Below are 20,955 nucleotides of genomic sequence, written 5' to 3' on the forward strand. Positions count from 1 at the left end.
CAATCAGCCCCATCTAGGGGAGTCACATTTGACAAGTGCCATTTGAGCTGGGTATTAAAGGCTAGGGAAGACCTTGTTAGACAGTTGAGGGACAAGAAGATGAGTATGAATCTAGATAAGAAGACAGGAAGAGGTTGACATGATGGGAAAAGGAGTAAGCAGTACAGGATGAAGGTGCCTGCAGCAAAGAGATGGAAGTGGAACAGGAGAGATCGGCTTTTATTCTCCACGCTAAGAAGGCTGGATTTTTCTCGTAAGTGATGTGCAGCCGGTGAATGATTTTAAGTCGGAAGCTGATATGATGACATTTGTGAAAAAAAGATAAATAAATAAATAAAATAAAACAACTCTCAGGCTGCAGGATGGATTGAGGATAGATGGTAGTGGAGAGAAGTTCACATACATTTATGAAATGTAATAGCTGGGGGAAGGGATAAATTGGGAATTTGGGATTAATAGATACACACTACTATATAAAAATAGATAAATAACAAGGACCTACTGTACAGCACAAGGAACTAGATTCAACATCTCAACTATATTCAATTACATATATAATTGAATCACTTCGCTGTACACCTGAAACATTATAAACCGACTATACTTCAATAAAAAGTGTAATAACTAACACTTTATTGTGCACACGTCAGGCGCTGTTATAAGTGCATTACATATCTATCCTCATTAAATGTGCATGGCAACCCATTTTTACAGATGAATAAGCTGAGACACAGGTGCCCTGCAGCCAGTGAGTGTCAGATCTGGGAATAAACCAGGCAGTCTGGCTCCAGAGTCCATGATTTTCACTCTACTGCTTCCTGGTGAATGCTTACAATAACCGTGGCCCTTTGATGGGGATACAGTAATGGATAAGAAACACCTGCCTTCAAGGAGGATACAGGCCACTGGGATGGCAGCAGTTGAGGTTAGAGATGAGGAGAGTATATCTGAGGACTATTTAGGACGTGAGCAGACCAACTGACCATGTGAGGAAAGAGAAGCGATGGACAGCTCAGGTGGCTGGATAGAGATGGTGTTACCTGAGATGGGGCAGAGGAGGGGAGGGAGGAATATACCGAATGAAGTTCGTGTCACTGTTTTTGAGGTGCCTCTGAGATATCCAGGTGGGGACGCCTTAGTAATGTGTTTAAAATATGCTTCTGGAATTTAGGGGAGCAGTCAGGGTTAGATTTATAGATTTGGGAAAGGGTGAGATTATCTAGGCAGAGAATTGGGAGAGTGAGAATAGAAAAGGGCCACGGACATTTAAGAGGCAAACAGAGACAGAGAGAGAGAGAGAGAGAGAGAGAGAGAGAGAGAGAGAGAGGAAGCAACAGAAATGGTGGAAGAAGCAATAATCAGAGAGTCAGGAGGAACAGCGGGAGAAAATGGTGACTTGGATGCTAGGAACAGAGAGAGTTTTAATAAGCAAGAGGGATCTACAGTAACAAATGCCAAAGCCAGGATCCTTAGTCAGCCTCTGAGTGGCAGGGGGTAGAGGTCAAAAGAGCAAAACATTCTTCTGATTTTGGCCCTGGAGATGCCTGGGCAAAAACAGATTATGCCCCAAGGTTGGGAGGAAGGGAAATATCCCATAATCAACTTATGACGATCCACATTCATGAAAGAACCTAGGTAATCTGAGATTGCTGGAAATTCACAAATTATTTCTGGTTATCTTCAGGCTTCAGAGACATACCTGCCACCACTTGTTATCTTGGAAGGTTTTGAAGGATTTCTAACTAGTCATTTATACTTTGTGTTAATTATTTTTAGTTTTGCACAGAGGTTTGATTATCACCAGATGCTCACTTTTCAGTAACAATCACTCCTGACTCAGGTGACCTCAGACATAGAGCTAAGAGATTCTAGGTCATTATAGATTATAAATGAAATTAAATGAACCATATTTTTGCTCACAGAGAACTATCAATCAGAAAAAATTCACAAAATAATAAACACCCAGCATTCAATTTCATCAACTTAACACTATTGTATCAGAGAGAGCTTCTCTGTGTAGTTTTAGATTTTGGCGCTCATGGTGAACTCTGCCGGGCTACCCTTTGGTATTAGCTGTTCCTGCCGATGCCTCTTTTCTTTCAGATTCTGTGAAGTTCATCTCAGACTTGTTCTCATTGGATCTCCCCTGATTTAATCGAATCAGGATCGTTCTCTCCCCAGCTCACTCTTTGGTACTTTCTAAGCATTCTGCCTCATACACAGAATGCACTCAATAAATATTTGTTGAATAAACGCATAAACTGTCAGTTCTGCTTAGTGTGAGCTGTTCACGCCAGCACTCAATTTTTACTCAGCTCGGCCCCCGGTTAGAAATCAGATCTGAGCAGCTGTGTGGCACACTAGTGTGTCAGTAAGGAGGTGGGGAGAGGGGAGGAATGCTGACCAGAGAGGGGAGCTGTGTGGGTTAGGTTCTCCAGAGAGACAGAGAGAACCAGGAGGGGGTCTGTGTGCGTGCATGTGTGTGTGTGTGTGTGTGTGTGTGTGTGTGTGTAAGAGAGTTATTTCAAGGAATTGGCTCATGTGATTGTAGGAGCTGGTAGGTCCCAAATCTGTAGGGCAGGAAACTCAGACAAGATTTCTATGTGTTAGTCTTGATACAGAATCCCTTTTGTTTTGGGAAACCCATTTTTGTTCTCAAGGCCTTTTAACTGATTGGATGAGGACCACCCATATTATCAAGGGTCATCTCCTTTCCTTAACATCAGCTGATTGTAGATGCTAATTGCATCTGCAAAATACCCTCACAGTATCATCTAGACTAGGGGTTGACCAAACATCTGGACATTAGAGCCTCGCTGAGCTGGCACATAAAACTTCACATCCCAGAACTAATGCAGGGGAGCTCATACAGTTATAGGTTTGCACGTGGTAGGAAACATCTGGCCAATGATGCAATTAAGATTGTCCAGAGGATCGGAGAACTGGAGTTTGGTTCTGGCCAGAGTTGATATTCAGGACAATCGTGTCCTGGGTGGTGACGGTAGCCTAGCAACAGATGTTCCCAGGGGGTGGAAACACTTGGGATGACGCGTCTTCACCCATGTGGTTCCTCTTTGCCCATCGGGTCACGAATGGAGCTCTAGTGCCCTTGGCCTTAATCAAGAAATCAAGGCCAGAGCCTTGCCATGTGGTCTGGCCACAGCAGAAAGGCTGTGTGTCTCCATTTCTTTTGGATCCTTTTCAAGGCTCAGTTGGGTGGGGGGGCACAGTGGGGCAGGCTCAAGAAACAGCACTGGCTGGAAAGCTGCCTCGGGGGTACCAATAGATGTAATGATGACAAGAACGTTGTCCCAAGAGTCAGGAGACCTGGATTCCAGGCCCAGCTCCAGAGGTGACCTTGGTCTCCTCATGTGTAAGATGGGAATTATAACATCTTCCTTCTTTCCTCAAAGAACGGCCCTGAGGACCAACTGAGAACAGGGGCACAGAGAGCCTCACTTACAAGTTATGCACAGGTCACACAAGGCAGGTGGCAGCCTGGTGTCACAGAGAGAGCACAGGCTCTCACCACACCATCCTGGGTTTGAACTCTGCTCTTACATTAAGTGGTGCGTGGGCTTGGCCACGTTTTTAGAACTGATTGCCACTGTTTTCTCATTTCTAAAATAAGAACAAGTCGACGGTATTCATTCACTAGGACTGCCATAACAAGGTACCACCGACTGGGGGGCCTAACACAACGGAAATGTATTGTCTCACAGCCCCAGAGCCTAGAAGTTCCAAATCAAGGTGTCAAGGACCGTGCTGTCTCTGAAGGCTTTACAGGAGGGTCTCCTTCGTCTTCTTCGAGCTTCTGGTGGCAGCTGGCAATCTGTGGCGTCTCTTGGCTTGTATATGCATCGCTCCAGTCTGCCTCCAAATTCACAAGGTCTTCTCCCCTGTAGGCCTATGGCCAAATTTCCCATTTTTTATAACGACATCAGTCATTGGATTAGCCCTGCCCCATTCCAGTATGACCTCATCTTAACTTGATTCTATCTGCAAGGACGCTGTTTCCAAGTAAGGTCACATTCACAGGGCTGGGGGGGTTAACGCTTCAACACAGCTTTGGAGGGGACACAATTCAATCCATAACAACAGCCCACATCACAGGGGCCTGAAGAGCATCTGGCACATAAGAGGCACTCAGTGAATGGGAGTTATCCTCGTGGAAAGGAGAGGAGGAGGGATCAAAATCCCCCTTCACTCACAAGACAGACGCACCCGTCACAGCATTGACTGTGACCAAAACCTCCCATTTCTTTCTGTCTTAGCCTGGAGAGCTTGGGATTTTGAGGCTGTCTCCTCTTCCAGATGATTTGGCCTCTTTTTCCACGTCAGGCAGGGGTCATGATGGACACTGAGGTCCAGCCCAGAACCGGGCTCTTCGGAGCTGCCTGAGTGGTCTCTACAAGACCTTCCTCCTGCAGAAACGGGCCACAGCTCCTGATGCCGTGGCAGCTGGCAGGCTAAGGCTGCAGACACAGATAATCCCCTTTCTCCAAGGCTGAGACCAGAAGCTGGAGGGTCACTTCCTCAGCAGGCATGTGGGGCGAGCTCTTGGGTCCCTCCCTGCTGGGCAGCCTTGTGGTGCCAGGTGCTGCAATACACCATGTTGGCATGACCTTGGACGCCTAAAGTGACTGGACCATTGGGGAAATCCACATAGTAGCTGTGCACTTAGAGCCAGTTTGGATGAGGGTGTGCTCTCCCCCCACCAGCCAGTAACTTTGACATCACGTCCATCCTCTGGTGCCCATGGGGGAGCTTTCTCAAACTCATTTTTATACTGACTCTAGCCACCTAACCAGAGAAGTCTTTTTTTGTAAGGAATGCAGAAGAGGGGACAGGCCAGGTATAAGTGACATTACATCATCCGCTCTTTATTCCCCAGTACAGATAATCAAGAGAGGGAGTCTGCATTGCCTCACCAGATGCGATGCGCAAAGTGAACAGAGGTGGGCCTGAACGTTGCTGAAGGCCTTGGGAAGTCCGGGGTGACTTATCTGGGCTGGGGACCCACCCCCTAGGAGGAAGCAGAGTGACTCATGGGGCCGATGACCAACACACTACGAACCAAGGGTTGAATGATCATTCTTGGCCTTCCCTATTCAGTGCGGCAGAAGCAGTTTTTACTGGAAAGCCCTCAAGTGTGACTCTTCCATTCCTGCAAGTCCTTGCAGCTGATGGGGGAAAAAATAGCCCAGCACATTTGCATTTAAGTCTTGAAATCTAAATATTTCTGTGAGTCATTCATTATTATCATATAACTCAGTGTTTGCATGCAAATAACTTTAATGCCATAAATGCTTATAAAATAAATCTCTTACCATATGAACTCGGTAAAGAATGCTAATTCCCAGAGTCATGAATGGCTTTGAGAAATCAATCACCTTCTCCCGTTCAGCAGTAATGGTGAGGCCCGCCACGGCCAGATCTGCTTTCTGAAAGGAACAGACAGAGATCATCAGAGGGGTGGCCACAGGAGATGGGGGCACAGGGACTTGTGATCAGAGGCCGTCACTAATGGGGAGATGTTTCTCTGGTCTGGCTTCTCTGCTTGGGGACTGACCCTAAGTAGCCAGAGGTCTGAACGATCACTCGTGAAAAGACACGGATGGATATTGAAGCTGTAACTCATGTTCATTTGAGGTTAGACCCCTTTAAATATATAAATTAGTATTAAAAGGGGGGATCACTACTGACTGTTCAGACAGACTCAAAATGCCCTAGGCGAGGGAGAACTGGCAGATACAACTTCTGGATACTCAATATTGAGTCGTTTTTTATTCAGCTGATTAACTTGTTGAACAACGAAACTTCACTGAGTCCCTCTGCTGTGTGCACTTTGGTGAGGGAGTTACAATGAAAGATAAAAATGATGGCCCCCTGGAAATTAGAGGCAATCTAATGCAACCCCAGGAAATAAAGGCCAAGAAATTGAGCAAGGGGCCCAACATCACAAACCTTGTCCTTGTCAGCAGTAGTACCTCACCTCAGGCTTCCTGGACCACTGGCCTTATGTTTCAGTCAAGGTTAAAATCCAGGTGCCACAGGGCTTCCCTGGTGGCACAGTGGTCGGGAGTCCGCCTGCTGATGCAGGGTACACGGGTTCGTGTCCCTGTCTGGGAAGATCCCACATGCCGCGGAGCGGCTGGGCCCATGAGCCATGGCCGCTGAGCCTGCGCGTCCGGAGCCTGTGCTCCGCAACGGGAGAGGCCACAACAGTGAGAGGCCCGCGTACCACAAAAAAATAAAAAATAAAAAAATAAAAGAACACATTGAGGTCAGGGGCTTCCCTGGTGGCGCAGCAGTTAGGAGTCCGCCTGCCGATGCAGGGGACACGGGTTCGTGCCCCGGTCCGGGAAGATCCCACGTGCACTGAGCGGCTGGGCCCGTGAGCCATGGCCACTGAGCCTGCGCATCCGGAGCCTGTGCTCCACAACGGGAAAGGCCACAGCAGTGAGAGGCCCGCGTACGTAAAAAAAAAAAAAAAAAAAAAAAAAAATCCAGGTGCCACAGCAGATCTCAGCAAAGGGTCTCTGGTCCCTTTCATGCAAAATCACCAGGTGTTTCCTTCTTTTCTCTTTGCCCCTGCTGTGTACCTCAAGTGCCCACACCTGATGGAAGTCTGGCCTGAATTAAGGTCTCCTGGGAAAGGAGAGGCTGTCAGCTTCCTCAGTACACCTCTCTGTCAGGAAGTTCTTCCTTGTGTTTAATTTCAATCCACCCTGTTGCAAAGCAAGCTTACTACCTATTGGCCTGCTCTCCTATACATGGAGCGGCGGGAAAGGCCCAGAGCTGGCGTTCAGTTCTGGCCATACTCTGCACTAACTAGCTAACTAGCGTAGGCTAGTCATTTCACTTCTCTTGGCTTCCTTAATCTCATCTGTAAACCAAGGATGTGGGGTTGAGACAGTGCCAGAATCCTTCCCAGCAATTCTCTGCAAGTGATTCTCAGAATGTGGTCTAGGACCACCAGCATCAGAATCACCTTATTCTGATTAAAGAATAAGAATATTAAAGAATAAAGGGCTTATTAAAATGTGAATTCCTGAGTCTCATCCCAGACCCCATGGATCAGACTCTGGTCGTGGGGCCCGGGAATCTGCATTTGTGACCAGTTGCCCAGGTGATTCTGACTTATACTGATATTTAAGAATGATGTTTTATAACCTAGACATGTATCCCAGACTGGTCTCCATTGAGGTTTACATTTCAGCTTCCTTAACTCCTAATTCTGGTGGATCAGTTGATATAAAAGACGGAGAAAGAAATGAGGGAAAGTGAGGTATCCAACAACCTACAAACAGGCCAATCAGCTCCGAATAAGTACACACACACACACACACACACACACACACACACACACACACACACAGGCACATACACACACGTGCACGATTCTTCCTAAATCATTGCAAAGGAAGTAAGGAGAGAGACATGCCACCCTCATTTTACGCACAGGGGATTTATAAGTTGTGAACAAGACGAATACAACCATTGGCAAAGATCAGTTTCTTCTCATCTCAGCCCCAATCCTCCACCCCAATTCATGCTAAAGGAGTCACACGATCCGGCATCGGTTAACAACTTCGGGCCTTATAAAGTGAGGCCAGGCTTAAAAGAGACTAGAGTGCAGATGTAAGAGATTTTTAATAAAAAATGAAAAATGTGAATGACTCATTGGGTTCATTCTGTATTTCTCTGAGAGAGTGTTGATGACTGCTGTCAAGTGAATCAACCCTGGAGGAGAGAGTGAAGTTTGATTAGAAGATTGTTAGTGCCTTCATTTGGGGGACCCTTCAGAGAGTTGTTTGGGCCTTTCAGAACCTCAGCCCCTCCCTCAACGATGGTGGCCCCGACCTGAGGTCCTCTCGCGAGCACACGTGTAAAGCAACAGAAATCAACCACAAAGGCGCAGCAGGTGCAGTGCTGGTCCCCTGTGTGCAGCCAAGCCCCGCAAGGGCCTCGGGAGGAGGAGACAAGAGTTAAATGGGCTGGAGTGAATGAACTGAAGAAAAGGGTAGAAAAATGCAAACTGATAAGACGGGCAAGAGGTAACCACAGCATCCCGTCCTTTCTCTGGTTATTAAAAAAAAAAATAGATCTATCCAAACCAAGTAACCAAAATCGACAACTCTATCCTCAAATTTCTTCCCCCGAAACCCCCCGCCACAGGCTTCTTCCCAAAAGGGCAAACTTTGGATTGCAATTTGGAAATCATTTCACAAGTTTATAAAAGTTGGCCAGCGATGACATTATGGTGAAACAATTCCATATGGAGAGAAAGATGGAAATGGACAGCGTCCCGGGAGGGCGCTTTCCTGGATAGGAGCAGGACCACACACGCCGGGAGAGAGTCTGCCCCAGGCTCAGACAGGGTGCTTTTGTCGAGTCACAAACGGACAGCTCCCCAAACTGGGCCAAACAGGAAAACTGTCTCCTGTGGAAACTGCTGCCTCCTTGCCCCGGAGCCCATCTCTCTCTCCTTTGTCCCCCGCTCAAGAGTAAGCTGGGGGCAGGGGAGGCAGGGAAGGAGGGATGAGAAGCTAGGAGAAACCACGGAGGTTAGGTACTGGTTGCTTTTTATTTTCATCGACTCAGTAGAGAACAGTAATCAGGTACCTTGGCTTCAACGCACCCTGGGGTACCAGCAACAACCTGGTGGGAGTAGGTTATTCCAAAAGGCGTGCATGCCTTTTCTTTCTCCTTAGTTAAAAAGACATTGTGCTATAAAGCAGACTTAGATGCGGAGATCATGTGCCACAGAAACAAACTAATGACCAAAGCGGCGTGGCTGCAAAAAAATGCTAGCAATTGTGGGCGTGACAGGCCAAGGGAAGAGCGGGCACCATGACAGTTCACCCCAGCCCTTCTGCATCTCTGGTCACTCGTTGGGGAGGGCTGCGCTCTCCAGTTGAAAGAGCCACAGACAGGGCGTCAGAAGACCTGGCTCTCGTCACAGCTGGGCCACAAACTCACCGTGACCTTGGGCAAGTTATTCCGCTCTCCAGGCCTTAGTTTCCTCCACTCTGAAATGAGAGTTCAGTCAGATGCTCTCCAAGCTCTCTCCGGCCCTAAAATCCCAGGCTTTCATTTTGCAGGGCTCGGAGGGAAGGAGCTTCGTTTAACTGGCCCCTATTTGCTCAAGAAGATGATAGCGGTCTCCAGAATTGAATGCCTCAGAGAGGTGGAGGAGGAAACTCTTTATCAGACTAGTCGGCAAAGAGTAGCACCCAAGGCAGGGGAGGCCAGAAAGGTCCGGAAGATACAACACCATCTGGAGAGAGCAGATCCGGAAGTGTAACCCCGGGGGCTGGGAATGCAGAAGAGGGTAGGACCCCCGGAGCCAGAGAAGGAAGACTGGGAAAAGGGAACATGCAAAGAGTTCTATTAGCATCATGATGCTCCGGGTTGCTGGTGTGCGTGTATGTGTGTGTGTGCGTGCGCGCGCACACACACAGGTTTATAAATACATTCTCTCTGAGAGAAAGACCTCTCTCCTCTTCCCATTTTTGATCGAAAGTGTTCTTTGAAGAGCTTTGTGTTCTGCCTCTGAGAGATCCCCTCTTTTATCTCCTGGATGTTAGTGGCATTTCCGAGGGGAGGGCAGGCTGCAGGCAGCCTGGAGGTGACTTCCAAAACATACTACTCTTCGCCTCCTGGGTTTCAATAGGGGTCATGCGACTGCTACGCTCGCCATCAGAACCCGAAGGCTTGGGGTGGCCGCTGCTCTTCTCCTGCATGTGGGGCCTGGCTGGGAGGAAGACAGTGAATTCACAGCAGGGCTCAGGTCTGCGCCTGTCTCAGCCTGCTGCTCCCACCCTGTGCTTCCCCGAGATGCCACCAGGAAGGCCTCTGCCCGCAGTGCCAGATGCTGAAAGACCTGAAGGAACAAAGCTTTCCTCTGTCTCCCTCTCCTCCTCTTTTAGACACCTGCTGCCCCCTGTTGGGCCCAATTCTCTCCCTTCCCCTCAGCAATGCTCCAGCACCCTGGGCAGACTTCCATAGCTTCAGCCCTGCCCCATCCTCCCAGAGCCCCTCCCTTACATGGGGCCCAGTGAATGAGAGGATGGGGCGGGTCAGAAGACCTGGCTCTGCCTTTTGCTGACCAAATGCCCATAGCAACTCACTTACCCTCTCTGGGACTCAGTTTACCAGGCTATACAATGGGGCAATGCCTGCCTATCAGTATTATGTGAGAGTCAGGAAGAGATGATGGGTATGGAAGAGCCCCATAAACTCCGCACACTGTAGAGTCCGGCCACATCTATCTGGGACTATGAAGGCAGTGGAGAGGGTGGCTGAGACATAGACTTCAGCATGGGACAGACCTGTCTGGACTCTGTTACTTACTTACTTGCTCTGTGACCTTGGGCAAACGTCATGTAACCTCTCTGAGCCTCAGTTTGCTCATCTGTAAAGTGGGGATAATAATAGTACCCATTTCCCAGAATTACTAAGAAAGTGAATGAGATGCTGCTTGTAAATGCTGAGCATGGGGCCTGGTTCAACGTAAGTACCTGATAAATGTCTGCTGTTAAGATGATAATGACAGTGATGATGATGATGAACTTGATGATGCTGAGAATCTCCACAGGGACCTCTGGAGACGGTATCTTTTTTAAAAAAATATTTATTTGGCTGCGCCGGGTCTGAGTTGCGGCATGCGTACAGGACCTAGTTCACCGACCAGGGCTCGATCCCGGTCCCCCTGCACTGGGAGCGCAGAGTATTACCCACTGGACCACCAGGGAAGTCCCTGGAGACGATATTTTAATGCATGATGAGTTGTAGGCATAGCTGGGGAGCAGTCAGGCCTGTTCTACCTCCATGTAGGCAGAGGCCTCTGGACATTTGGCCCCTGGTAGCCTTTCCTAGGTGACCTGAGACATCCACACAGCTGTACTGACGCACTGTGCTTCCCTGGTGTGACTGCCCATCTCTGAAGACCCACGTGAGGACCCTCTTAGGGCTGGTACGGTCCCATCGCTTAGAAAACTCAAGGAAAAACTGCCATGCAGCTTGGAAACCAAATCGGGTCGTTCTCCAGCCTCTTCCCCGTTATATGATTCTCCTCTGCGGACGGCAGATTAAATGACGTCCCCAGCTCCCTTTGAATTCTTGGATCCACCATGCTATCTCTGATCAGCTTCCAGATCTTTTTTCTCTGGCTTTTTTACACAGCCCTCCTGCTTCCCAGTCGCCCAGGGTCCTGCTCCCTGGGGAGGCAGCCGTCCTCTACACCAACAGCTTTTCTACTCTTTTGCTGGTCACATCTGCACAGATCTTGTTTCACCTGCTGCTCAGGCCCCATAGTGCCTCACATTCTTTGCTGGTATTTATTTAACTCTGTAATTGTGTTACTTAATGCCGGAAAGCTTTGGGAGGCTACAGTTGGAATGAGAAAAAGCTACACAGAGTAAGGCTGTACTGAGCATTGCTGGAAGCCTTCATTCCAAGGTAATTGTCTCTGGAGATCCCCTGTACATTGAAAAGGCTTACAGAATTCCAAGCAAGGCCAGGCCTGAGGCGGTGAGAGCGGCGAGGACATTATCCATAAATACCCAGAAAGGAAAGACCCCCAAGTCCACCAAACCTGGCTTCCCAGGGAGGGACAACTCACATCAGGCTCTGGCGGAGGATCTGCGGGCTGAGGGTGACACGGGGCCACGGAGCTCATCCGGCCCACAGTAAACGCTGTGTCCTGGGCTCTGCCCTTGAGTGTGGAGTCTCAGGGTAGGCAGAAGCCACTGCCCCCTCCCCGGCAATCCCTTCCTCTTTAACACTCAGCATCCCCTCAACACTCTTTATTGACCGCCTGCCCTGCTCCTGGCAGTGTGCAAGGTTCTGGGATACACGGGGTGGGCAAACACAGGCATGGCCCCTGATGGCCAAGAGCTTGCAGCCCGGTGCGAGAGGCAGTTGTCAGATTGTTGAAGAAAAGATCTGTAAAACTACAGCTGTAATAAATGTTATAAAGGAGTCATTTGTGGCACCATGAGCAGGTAGAACAGGGGTTGGCAGAGTCTTCATGGGAGCTTTCTCAAGATGAGACTCAGTTACCTGAACAGGAATTACCAGTGAGAAGGCCTGGGGTGAGCACTCCCAGTGCGGGGGGGGGGGGGGGCGGTCAGCACGTGCAAAGGCCCTGAGGCAGGAGGGAGCTTGGTGCATTCCAGGGGCTAGAAGAAGGCCAGAGTGTCTGGAGTACACGGGGCTGGGGAGTGTGCTGTAAGATGAGGCTGGAGAGGCAGGCAGAAGATGCAATGCTTTGAAGAGGAATTGAAAGGCCCTGAAGTAGTTTAAGCAGGATGAGACTCGTAATCTTAACACGTCTAACGCCTATAGCCCTTCCTGTGTGTCAGTTTACGAACTAAGCAATTTACATGTGTTACTTCACTCAGTGCTCACAATACCCTTATGAGGTAGGTTACTATTATTACTCTCATTTTACAGATCAGAAAACAGAGGCACAGAGAGGTTAAGGAACTTGCCCAAGCTTGCACAGCAAGTAAGTGGCAGAGCCAGGATTCAAACCTGGGCCGTTTGGCTTCAGAGGCTGAATCCTGAACCTGCAACAGATACAATTGGCTCTAGTGAATTCAAAAGATGGAAGAGAGACAAGAAAGGACCATCCTCCTTTTTATCCTCACTTCCTTGCCATTTATACCACTACACTGAGGGCAATCTGGTGTCTATGGCATCCCTTCACCAATGTCACTCCAGCCGGTCAGCAGTGACCTCCATGCTACAATGCCTATGGGGTGCTAGCCAGCTCTTATCTTGCTGAATCTCCTAGGTGGTCACTCTCTCCAGCCCCTGCCTGGCCCTCCTGAATGAGGCCAACATCAAGGACATAGCTCTCCCTCCCTCCACCTGCTCTGTCTTGTGACTACATTGCCCTGCTTCTCTGCCACCAGACCAAACTGGGCTCAAATCCCAGCCCTCCAGGTACTGTGTGACCATGAGTAGGTTTCACATCCTCTCCAAGCTCACTTTTCTCATCTGTAAAATGGGGATTGTAATTACCAACTGAGGGTTGTTATGAGGATAAATGAGATAGTACATATAATGCACAAAGCACAGTGCCTGGCATATTGTAGGTGCACAATAAATGGTGGTTATTAATATTCTTTTTCTAACAAAATTCACTTTTATGCCATGACAACTATACCTGTCCTCCCTCTTGATGTGTCTGTGGGAGGAGGTGAGCTCCACGTCCATCATCTTGATCTCCACCCCTACCTGTCCTCCCTCTTAAACAAGTATCCATGATCCACACTCCTTTAAAGCCCAGCCTGGGAGTCAGGCCCTCATGGCCCGCCCATCCCTCTGAGTTCAGTCTCATTTCTTGGCACTCCTCCGGAAGCACCCCCCACCCTGGGAGTCTGGTTCAGCCAACTTTCAAACACACCTTGTACTTTCCTACAGGTGGAACCCAAATGATGCCACTCCTTCTACCTGGAATGTCCAACAGTAACTCTACTCTTCAAGGTCCATTCAAAGTTTACCTCCTCTGTAAAACCTTCTCTATCATCTTCCCAGGAATAAGCCTTCCCTCCTCACAATCAATAAAGGAGCTAAGACATGGCTTATACCATTCAGGTGGCATTTGCCATAAATTGCCTTGTATTAGAACAGGGGGCCTGGGCTCATACTCCAACTCTGCACTTGTTAGCTGTGTGACGTTGGGAAAGGACTTACCTTCTCTGTGTCTCAGTTTCTTCATCCATAAAGTGGGCACAACAACAGTTCCCACCCTCATGCAGCCTCTATAGGAATTAAATGAGCAACCATGCAAAGTCTCTGCCTGGTGCAGAATAATTCTCAATAAATGTTAGCTCTTACTATTATTATTATTGTCACTGTGGACATTCATGCACATAACTTAGCTCCCCATTAGACTATAAGAAGCAGGGACCATGTCTTCAAAAAACTTAACTTATATAGTATTTCAAAGTTGCCATTTAGCTCCATTTTACAGACGAAGAAACTGAGGCCCAGAGAGGTTATTAATTTGCTCAAGTACACACAGCTAGGAGACGGAGAGAGCTACCTTCAGACGTACAGATTCTCAGGTCTGCTATCTTATGACTGCACTGTTCACAGGGACGTTCCCAAAGTGGACACACGGTAAATCTCTAGTTAAAAACCAGTGCAGCTAACAGTGCAGGGTACAGGGGGACAACACCCCAAACATGGCCTACCCTCCAGTCCCTCCTTGCTGACAGCAGAATCAGGCTGATTTCGGACGTGTGCCTGTATGTAGGAGGGATTTTGTCAGGAAGCTGGGTCATTATAACCGGATTCAAGTCATGGTCTGGACACTGTGAGATACAATTCCTCATCCTCCAGCCTAAGGAAGACTTGAAGCCCTAAGTCCCCACTAGAGGGCTCCCTTCTCCCCTTGCCCCCTCCCCAGGCCCAGTTCCCTGCAACTCCTCGGGCTACACAGGGAGCCCAAGCAGAAGGGGAAGGGCCTCACACCCCGCCATTAAGGCAGCAATCAGCGGTGCTGGAGATGGGGGGTGGTTAATTACCCGCCGGAAAGAACGGGGACGCTGAGGACAGGCCCTGGCTTTTCGTGCTGCTCAGTGGAGCAGATTAACATCTGCAGCTCAGCCCATTTCAAATTAGATTATCTGCTAACTTCCTGTCTTTTGATCCATTCACCTCCTGGGCGCCTTCCTCCCACCCTCCCCTGCCCTCACCTCGTGAGATGCCCAGGGAACCTGCCGTGATTCACCGGGGTCTCCATGCTGAGCTGCAAAGGGATCTGAAGGCGCCGGGGAGCTCGCTCTCACTCCTGGCTCCCCTGGCACTGGCGGGAACCCTCAGACTCCCTAATAACAGGCCTCAGCAACGTGCACAGCTGCTCTCCTGCCGCAAGAGGAAGGCGGACTTCCCACTCCACCTGCCGTGGGCTGAGGCCGAGGAGAAACTTGTAGGGTCCCGTGGCACCTGCCAAATGTCTGGTGCCCTGTTCACTGGGGAGGCTGGGGGTCAACCCCACCCTTCCTCCCTCCCCAGCCTGCTTGCTATTCAGAGGGAGGCCTTGATCAGAGCCTTTTCGGATCCATCTGAGCCCAAGTCTGTGGGATTTACTCGTGTTCCCTGGACTGAGCCTACAGTGCTCGGAGTCAGGCCCAGAGGAGTATCAACATTCCTGGGGAAGCAGCAAAATTATTTGCAGGCCCAAGGGCTCCCCAGTGCTATTTCTCGAGCTGACAGCATACTCTCAGGGCTGGATGAATTTCTTTAGAGTTAAATTAAATTCCCCATGAAATATTTAGTTAGTTCAGCTCAGGGTTGCGTAATTGGCCTATGTGGGCAGATTTGAGGAAAGAACCAGGCTTGAGGAAAGAAGGGTTGGCAATCCATTCACGGGTAAAGTTGTGCAGCACAGGGGTCCAAGCTGGGTCAGGAGGCCAACTAGATATTGCTGACCTTTGACCTCTTGTCACATGCTCTCATCTCTAGCCATAGACCCTCTTGCCCTTTGGGGTCAGAGAGATGTATGTCTGAATCCCAGCTCTGCAATTCTCAGCTGAGCAAATTACCTGAAATCTGGGCTTCGGTTTCCTTACCTCTGAAATGGGCAAACACATGCCTATTTCTCATGATTGTTGTGAGGATTAAATCCGGTAACCTGTGTAGATGGAGCTCAGGGGTAGTCCCGCCCCTTACAATCCCCTCTTCCAACTGTAGCCAGTGGGATGTTTGAAAGCTAAAGCAGCTCATGCCATTCTCTGTATTGCCTTTTTACACTTTTTTATGCCATGGACCCTGTTAGTGGTCTGGTGAGGTCTGTTAACCCCTTCTTTAAAGATATTTTAGGGCTTCCCTGGTGGCGCAGTGGTTGAGAGTCCGCCTGCCGATGCAGGGGACACGGGTTCGTGCCCCGGTCCGGGAAGATCCCACATGCCGCAGAGCGGCTGGGCCCGTGAGCCATGGCCGCTGAGCCTGCGGGTCCGGAGCCTGTGCTCCGCAACGGGAAAGGCCACAGCAGTGAGAGACCCGCGTACCGTAAAAAAAAAAAAAAAAAAAAAAATTAAAATGTTTATTATATTTGCTGTGTCACGTGACTGTATTACACAATACAGAATTACATAATTGTGATACACTGACCACGAGAGCCAGAGGCAGCTCTCACAGCAACATTCGAATGGCACCTTTGGCAACAGTCACAGGCATGGCTAATACCACTATGATTTGTTGCCCACATTTGTAATCGAAGGAAACTTTACATTTCAGTTTGAATTTAGAAAAAACATAGATGCAAATTTTTCCCTTCTAAGCTTATGGTCTCTCTTGACGCTCTCCTCAGACGCTTGGGTGTGAGTGGACCCCGGGAAAGGAACCCAGAGAGACCTCCCCGTTTACTGACCGTGATTCCTTACTACAGCTCATCAGGCATTGTGTGATAGGGCCGCGCCCTGCTTCTCAAATATGACCAGTGCCTTTGCGCCTTGGAATCCTGGCATTTACTCTCTCCCCTCCCTGCTCCACTCTGCCCTGGCCTCGGCGAGGCTGGCTTCCGCACACTCTGTTCGGATCTCAGAGTGGCCTTCCCAGAGTGTCCATCCAAAGTCGCCCTCTCCCTGACACTCTCTGTGTAATTTCCTGGGTTTCTTCCTTCACAGCAATAATCACAATCAAAAATTCTCTTGTTCATGTATTCATCTACTTGTTTATTATCTTTAAAGCTCCAGGAGGCAGGAACCTGTTGTTTGCTGGGTCCACATGGGTCTCCAGAGCCTGGAACAGTGCCTGGCACGCGATAAGCCCCAAACATTTGGTAAAGGAAGGCACAACCAAATGAATGAATAGATGAATCAAAGCAAGCAGGAGCTCAGTTCATGTTATTTTCTCACCTTGAGTCTTGACTCATTGTGTCATAATGTCTTGGCTAAGAGCGCCCGTGCTATGGCCTCCCTTGCCACTCACCAGCCACGTAATCTTAGGCAAGTGACCGACCCTTTCTGTACCTCAGTTTCCTCATCTGGAGAATGGGACTGTAATAATACATACCTCATAGGTGTGTTGTGAAGACTAAACGAATAAATATATGCAAAGCACTTAGATCACTGCCCGGGACAGAAAATGTTACAGAAGTGTAAGCTATTATTTTTTGCTGCAAGTTAAAGGATCAACTTCAATGTTATTTAAAACAGTAATTGTTTCAAAAAATGGATGCAGGTTTTGAAGAGAGAACAAAGAAATCCCATGATTGGCAAAGCAATATATACGATAGATGTTACACTGTGTTTAAGTAGTTGGGACGTGGAAAAGAAATAGCACTGAGAGTTTGGGTCTAGGCAGCTTCCACGGATGCAGTGATGCCCGGGGAAGCTTGAACTCTGCTTCCTCGCCTGGCAGCACCATTACCATGCCCGTCATCATCCCCCTGATTTTCTGAAGTTAGACCACTGATTTACACATCAAAGAAAATGATAGAATCCTGTCTAATTTTTCAGGAGGATATGCTCATTCCTAATCCAAATGCTCCTTATTTCCCAATCAAACTCATAAAACCTCCAGCCCACATGAAAACGTGGCCATCAGTAGGCCCTGTGATAAGAGGCGGGGGATTTCCACTGATGAGTTCACACACTTCTGCCAGTTTCCCACCCTGCTGGCTGCCAGAAAAGCTGGTTAATAATGGTCTGGGACACAGCGTGAGGCCCTGACATTGAGCAAGGCTAACTGGCCCACACGGGGATCAAACCTGCAGCCCTGACCTTTCAGATAGAGAGCCTGCCTGCACTGACCAAGCCAGTTCTACACCTACTAGGGGCCTCTGGGTTTCAGGCCTGTGCGTGTAAAGCAAACTCAAGGAGGCTCAGACAGCAGTGTCGGCTGCTGGAGAAATCTGACAGTAGCTCTAGCTCGCGGGGCTTTCTTTTATTTCCCTTCCCACTTGTCAGCCCTGTATTTAGGAACGGCGTGATTCACAGGCCTGTTATTAGGACTGTTTTTTTTGTTTTGTTTTGTTTTTTTGCGGTACGCGGGCCTCTCACTGTGTGGCCTCTCCCGTTGCGGAGCGCAGGCTCCGGACGCGCAGGCTCAGCGGCCATGGCTCACGGGCCCAGCCGCTCCGCAGCATGTGAGATCTTCCCGGACCGGGGCACGAACCCGTGCCCCCTGCATCGGCAGGTGGACTCTCAACCACTGCGCCACCAGGGAAGCCCCCAGGACTGTTTTTGTTGGGTGAGATAAAGTACCACCAGTAGCTGGGAGCTCTGCTGACAGCCACAGAGAACTTTCGGAGGCCTTCTCTTCACCCCCTCTCTACTCCAAGCCAGTGAGCCTCCTCCACTGATCCCCTACCCCTTACTGTCCTGCTACACAGAAGGGAGGTCCGAGCTCAGCCTCAGGCTGGTCCCTGAGGTGCGCCAGGGCGCCAGGAAGGGTGAGCAAAGATCTTTTTCTCATTTCTTATCAGCATATGCACAAGTCAAAACCATTGCCAAGGGCAGAGGGCATTTTCTCCGTTTTTCCGAAGAGGACAGCTAGAGATGCTGTCATAAACCTCTGGCCACTCCACCTAGGTGATGAAGTGTGTCTGGTCTACTTCAAAGAGGTGCTGACAGGGCTCAGGTGTCCACCCATAATGACATCCCCAAAGTTCTTTTTCACAGACTGCATTTGAGCCCCATGGCGATCTCAAGGCCAGCAGTAGCCAATTGAGAGACAGGAGAATAAGACTCAGCAAACATGGCGTTCAGTTCGGGACGATAGTTACCTCTTGGGAGGAAGGAGGGTTTAGAGCGAAAGGAGGCATTTTGGGGGGCAGGGACAAGGGTCTACAAGGGTCTGCAGGGTGCTGGGGCTGGTGTATTTCTTGACCTGGATTGTGACTACGTGGGTATGTCCCCTTTGTGATAAGTCATCAAGTCGACACTTATGATTTGTGTACTTTTCTATATGTATATTTCAATTAAAAGGTTTTTTAAAAAGGTAAGTGATTTGCCCAAGTAAAAGAGAGAGTGGCTACCGTCAAGCCTGACACTCAGCATCCTGCTGACTCTTTGGAATAAACAAGCCTGGAACATACATAGCGGGCTGCAATGGCCGCATTATTTGTGCCAGGGGCTGGTAATTCCACACATAGGAGAGAGGTGAATCTACTGTGTATCTCTGTTTAAACACCTGTGTGGCTTCTAATTCAAGAAGGGCTAAAAGGAACATCTGGACGTTTTAACCGGATTTGTGTTTTGAATCTGGATGAAGAGAAGTCCAGATCCCTCGTCTGGTCCAAACAACTGAACAGGTTGTGAAACTCCCAGAGAAGCCAACTCTCTCTCTGCTCTGAACACTGGACAGAGCCCTGGGGGGGACCTGGCGGAGCTGCAAACACCCTCCAGCACTTGCCAGACCCCACTCTGGATGGGTCTTGAAACCCAGAGGAGGGGGACAGCGCTCTGCCCCACGTTGGACAGTGTTCTCACAGTGTTTTGTGACAGCTGTCAGAGGGTCCTGGTTGAAGTCTGTGTCTTGATAGCTGTGGGCCCTTGGGCAAGTTTCTTCGCCTCTCTGAACTTGTTTTCTCAGGAGTAAAGTATAAATGCTAACAGCTTCTAGGTTACAGAGTTGCTGTGAGGATTACATGAGTTAGCATACAAGGCCTGACACACAGAAGATGTTCACCACTCAATAAATGTTTCCTGCTATTATTACTATGTTGTTTCTGGTTCTGGCATCCTGCCTCCATCCTCTGCCCATTTGTCTGAAGCTGCTGAGACCTGGCCTCTGCTTTGGGCTGCACCATCCTGCCTGGTGGGGTTTTTGAAGGCTGAGCTCTTCTACCTGATTTGTTCCTACGGACTCCCCTTCACTTTTGATCAGACTGACACCAGCTGACACATTTGCTGTACTTACCGACCACACCTACTCTCTGTTTTGATCTCCTGCCTGTATTCCACTGTTCATCACCCCCTGGCAGCCAGCAGGCCCCCAGTCGGCCACCATCCAGGAACCCAGCAGGTCTGCTCAGGGAGTGTCCTGGATTTGGATCAGGGATCCATTTAGCAAGAGCTGACAGTCCTTCTGAGCAGTTCAAAGTCACTGAATGGACCACCTGCTGCCAGTTTTAGAGATCTACGCCTTCATTCTGTTGCCTAAATTGCAAACGTAGACACAGCAAGAGCAGAAGTTTGTCATCAAACAGGGGAGCACATCTGAGGGCTGCAGAAGGTAAGGTATAATGCCATAGTTTCTGCAAAGGGTGAGGCAGAACGGGGCTCTCAGAGGGCTATCTCCAGAGCTGCCAACACTGCCATTGGCACGATTGAGCCAGGCCTGGTTCTCACGCTGACAAATGGTGGGATGTTAGCTGCTGCTGACAAGCTACAGCACGACAAGAAAAATGGTCTGTGAATGAGCCCCCTGAAGCATATAAGGATTCTGGCCAGGAACTGAGATGGTGAGGCCAAGCCATGGCAACAAGCAAGTGGAAACCACAAGACCTTCTGGTGCAAATTCATCTCCGTGAGTGAGGGATGGCCAAAGAACAGAGGGAACTGTCACATTTGGATGCTTTGAAGCAGGCATGTTTATTCCTAAGAAGGCAAGGGATAAGCAGTGCCCGCCTGCCGGGGGTAGGGAGCTGGGGTGGGCAGGGAGCCACAGTAGCAGGACCTGATGACCAAGAGATTGCTAGGTGAGCAAAGCATGGCATGTGTTCAGGGCAGCTCCCCACAGTACTTAAGGGGACATATTACGGACGCATTTGAGTTTGGAGTCTGATTCTGTCACTTCTCAGCCCCATGACCTTGGACAAGTGAACCTCAGAGCCTGTTTCCTGATCTATAAAATGGTGATAAGAATACTTTACCTTGTAAGGTTCTTTGACGATTAAATGAGGTAATATTTGTAAAGCAATTAGTAGCACTGCATCTGGCACGTAGTAAGTGCTCAATAAACAGTGCTCATGACTATCTTTAGTGC

At 49.1% G+C, this 20,955-nt stretch overlaps 1 protein-coding gene across 1 annotated transcript in view; it reads right to left on the reverse strand.

Moving 5' to 3' along the window:
* Positions 1–20,955, reverse strand: part of GRIK4 (glutamate ionotropic receptor kainate type subunit 4) — a gene marked incomplete at both ends in the record, with an annotated part of 310,516 nt that overhangs the window by 38,151 nt on the left and 251,410 nt on the right. The window contains one exon of the mRNA XM_082659887.1: positions 5,331–5,444. Within this exon, the coding sequence (XP_082516013.1) occupies positions 5,331–5,444 (114 nt within the window). The remainder of the gene's footprint in view (positions 1–5,330; positions 5,445–20,955) is intronic.

The sequence above is a fragment of the Grampus griseus genome (genome assembly GCF_964374135.1).
Source record: "Grampus griseus genome assembly, chromosome: 8".
Classification (NCBI taxonomy): Eukaryota; Metazoa; Chordata; class Mammalia; order Artiodactyla; family Delphinidae; genus Grampus; species Grampus griseus.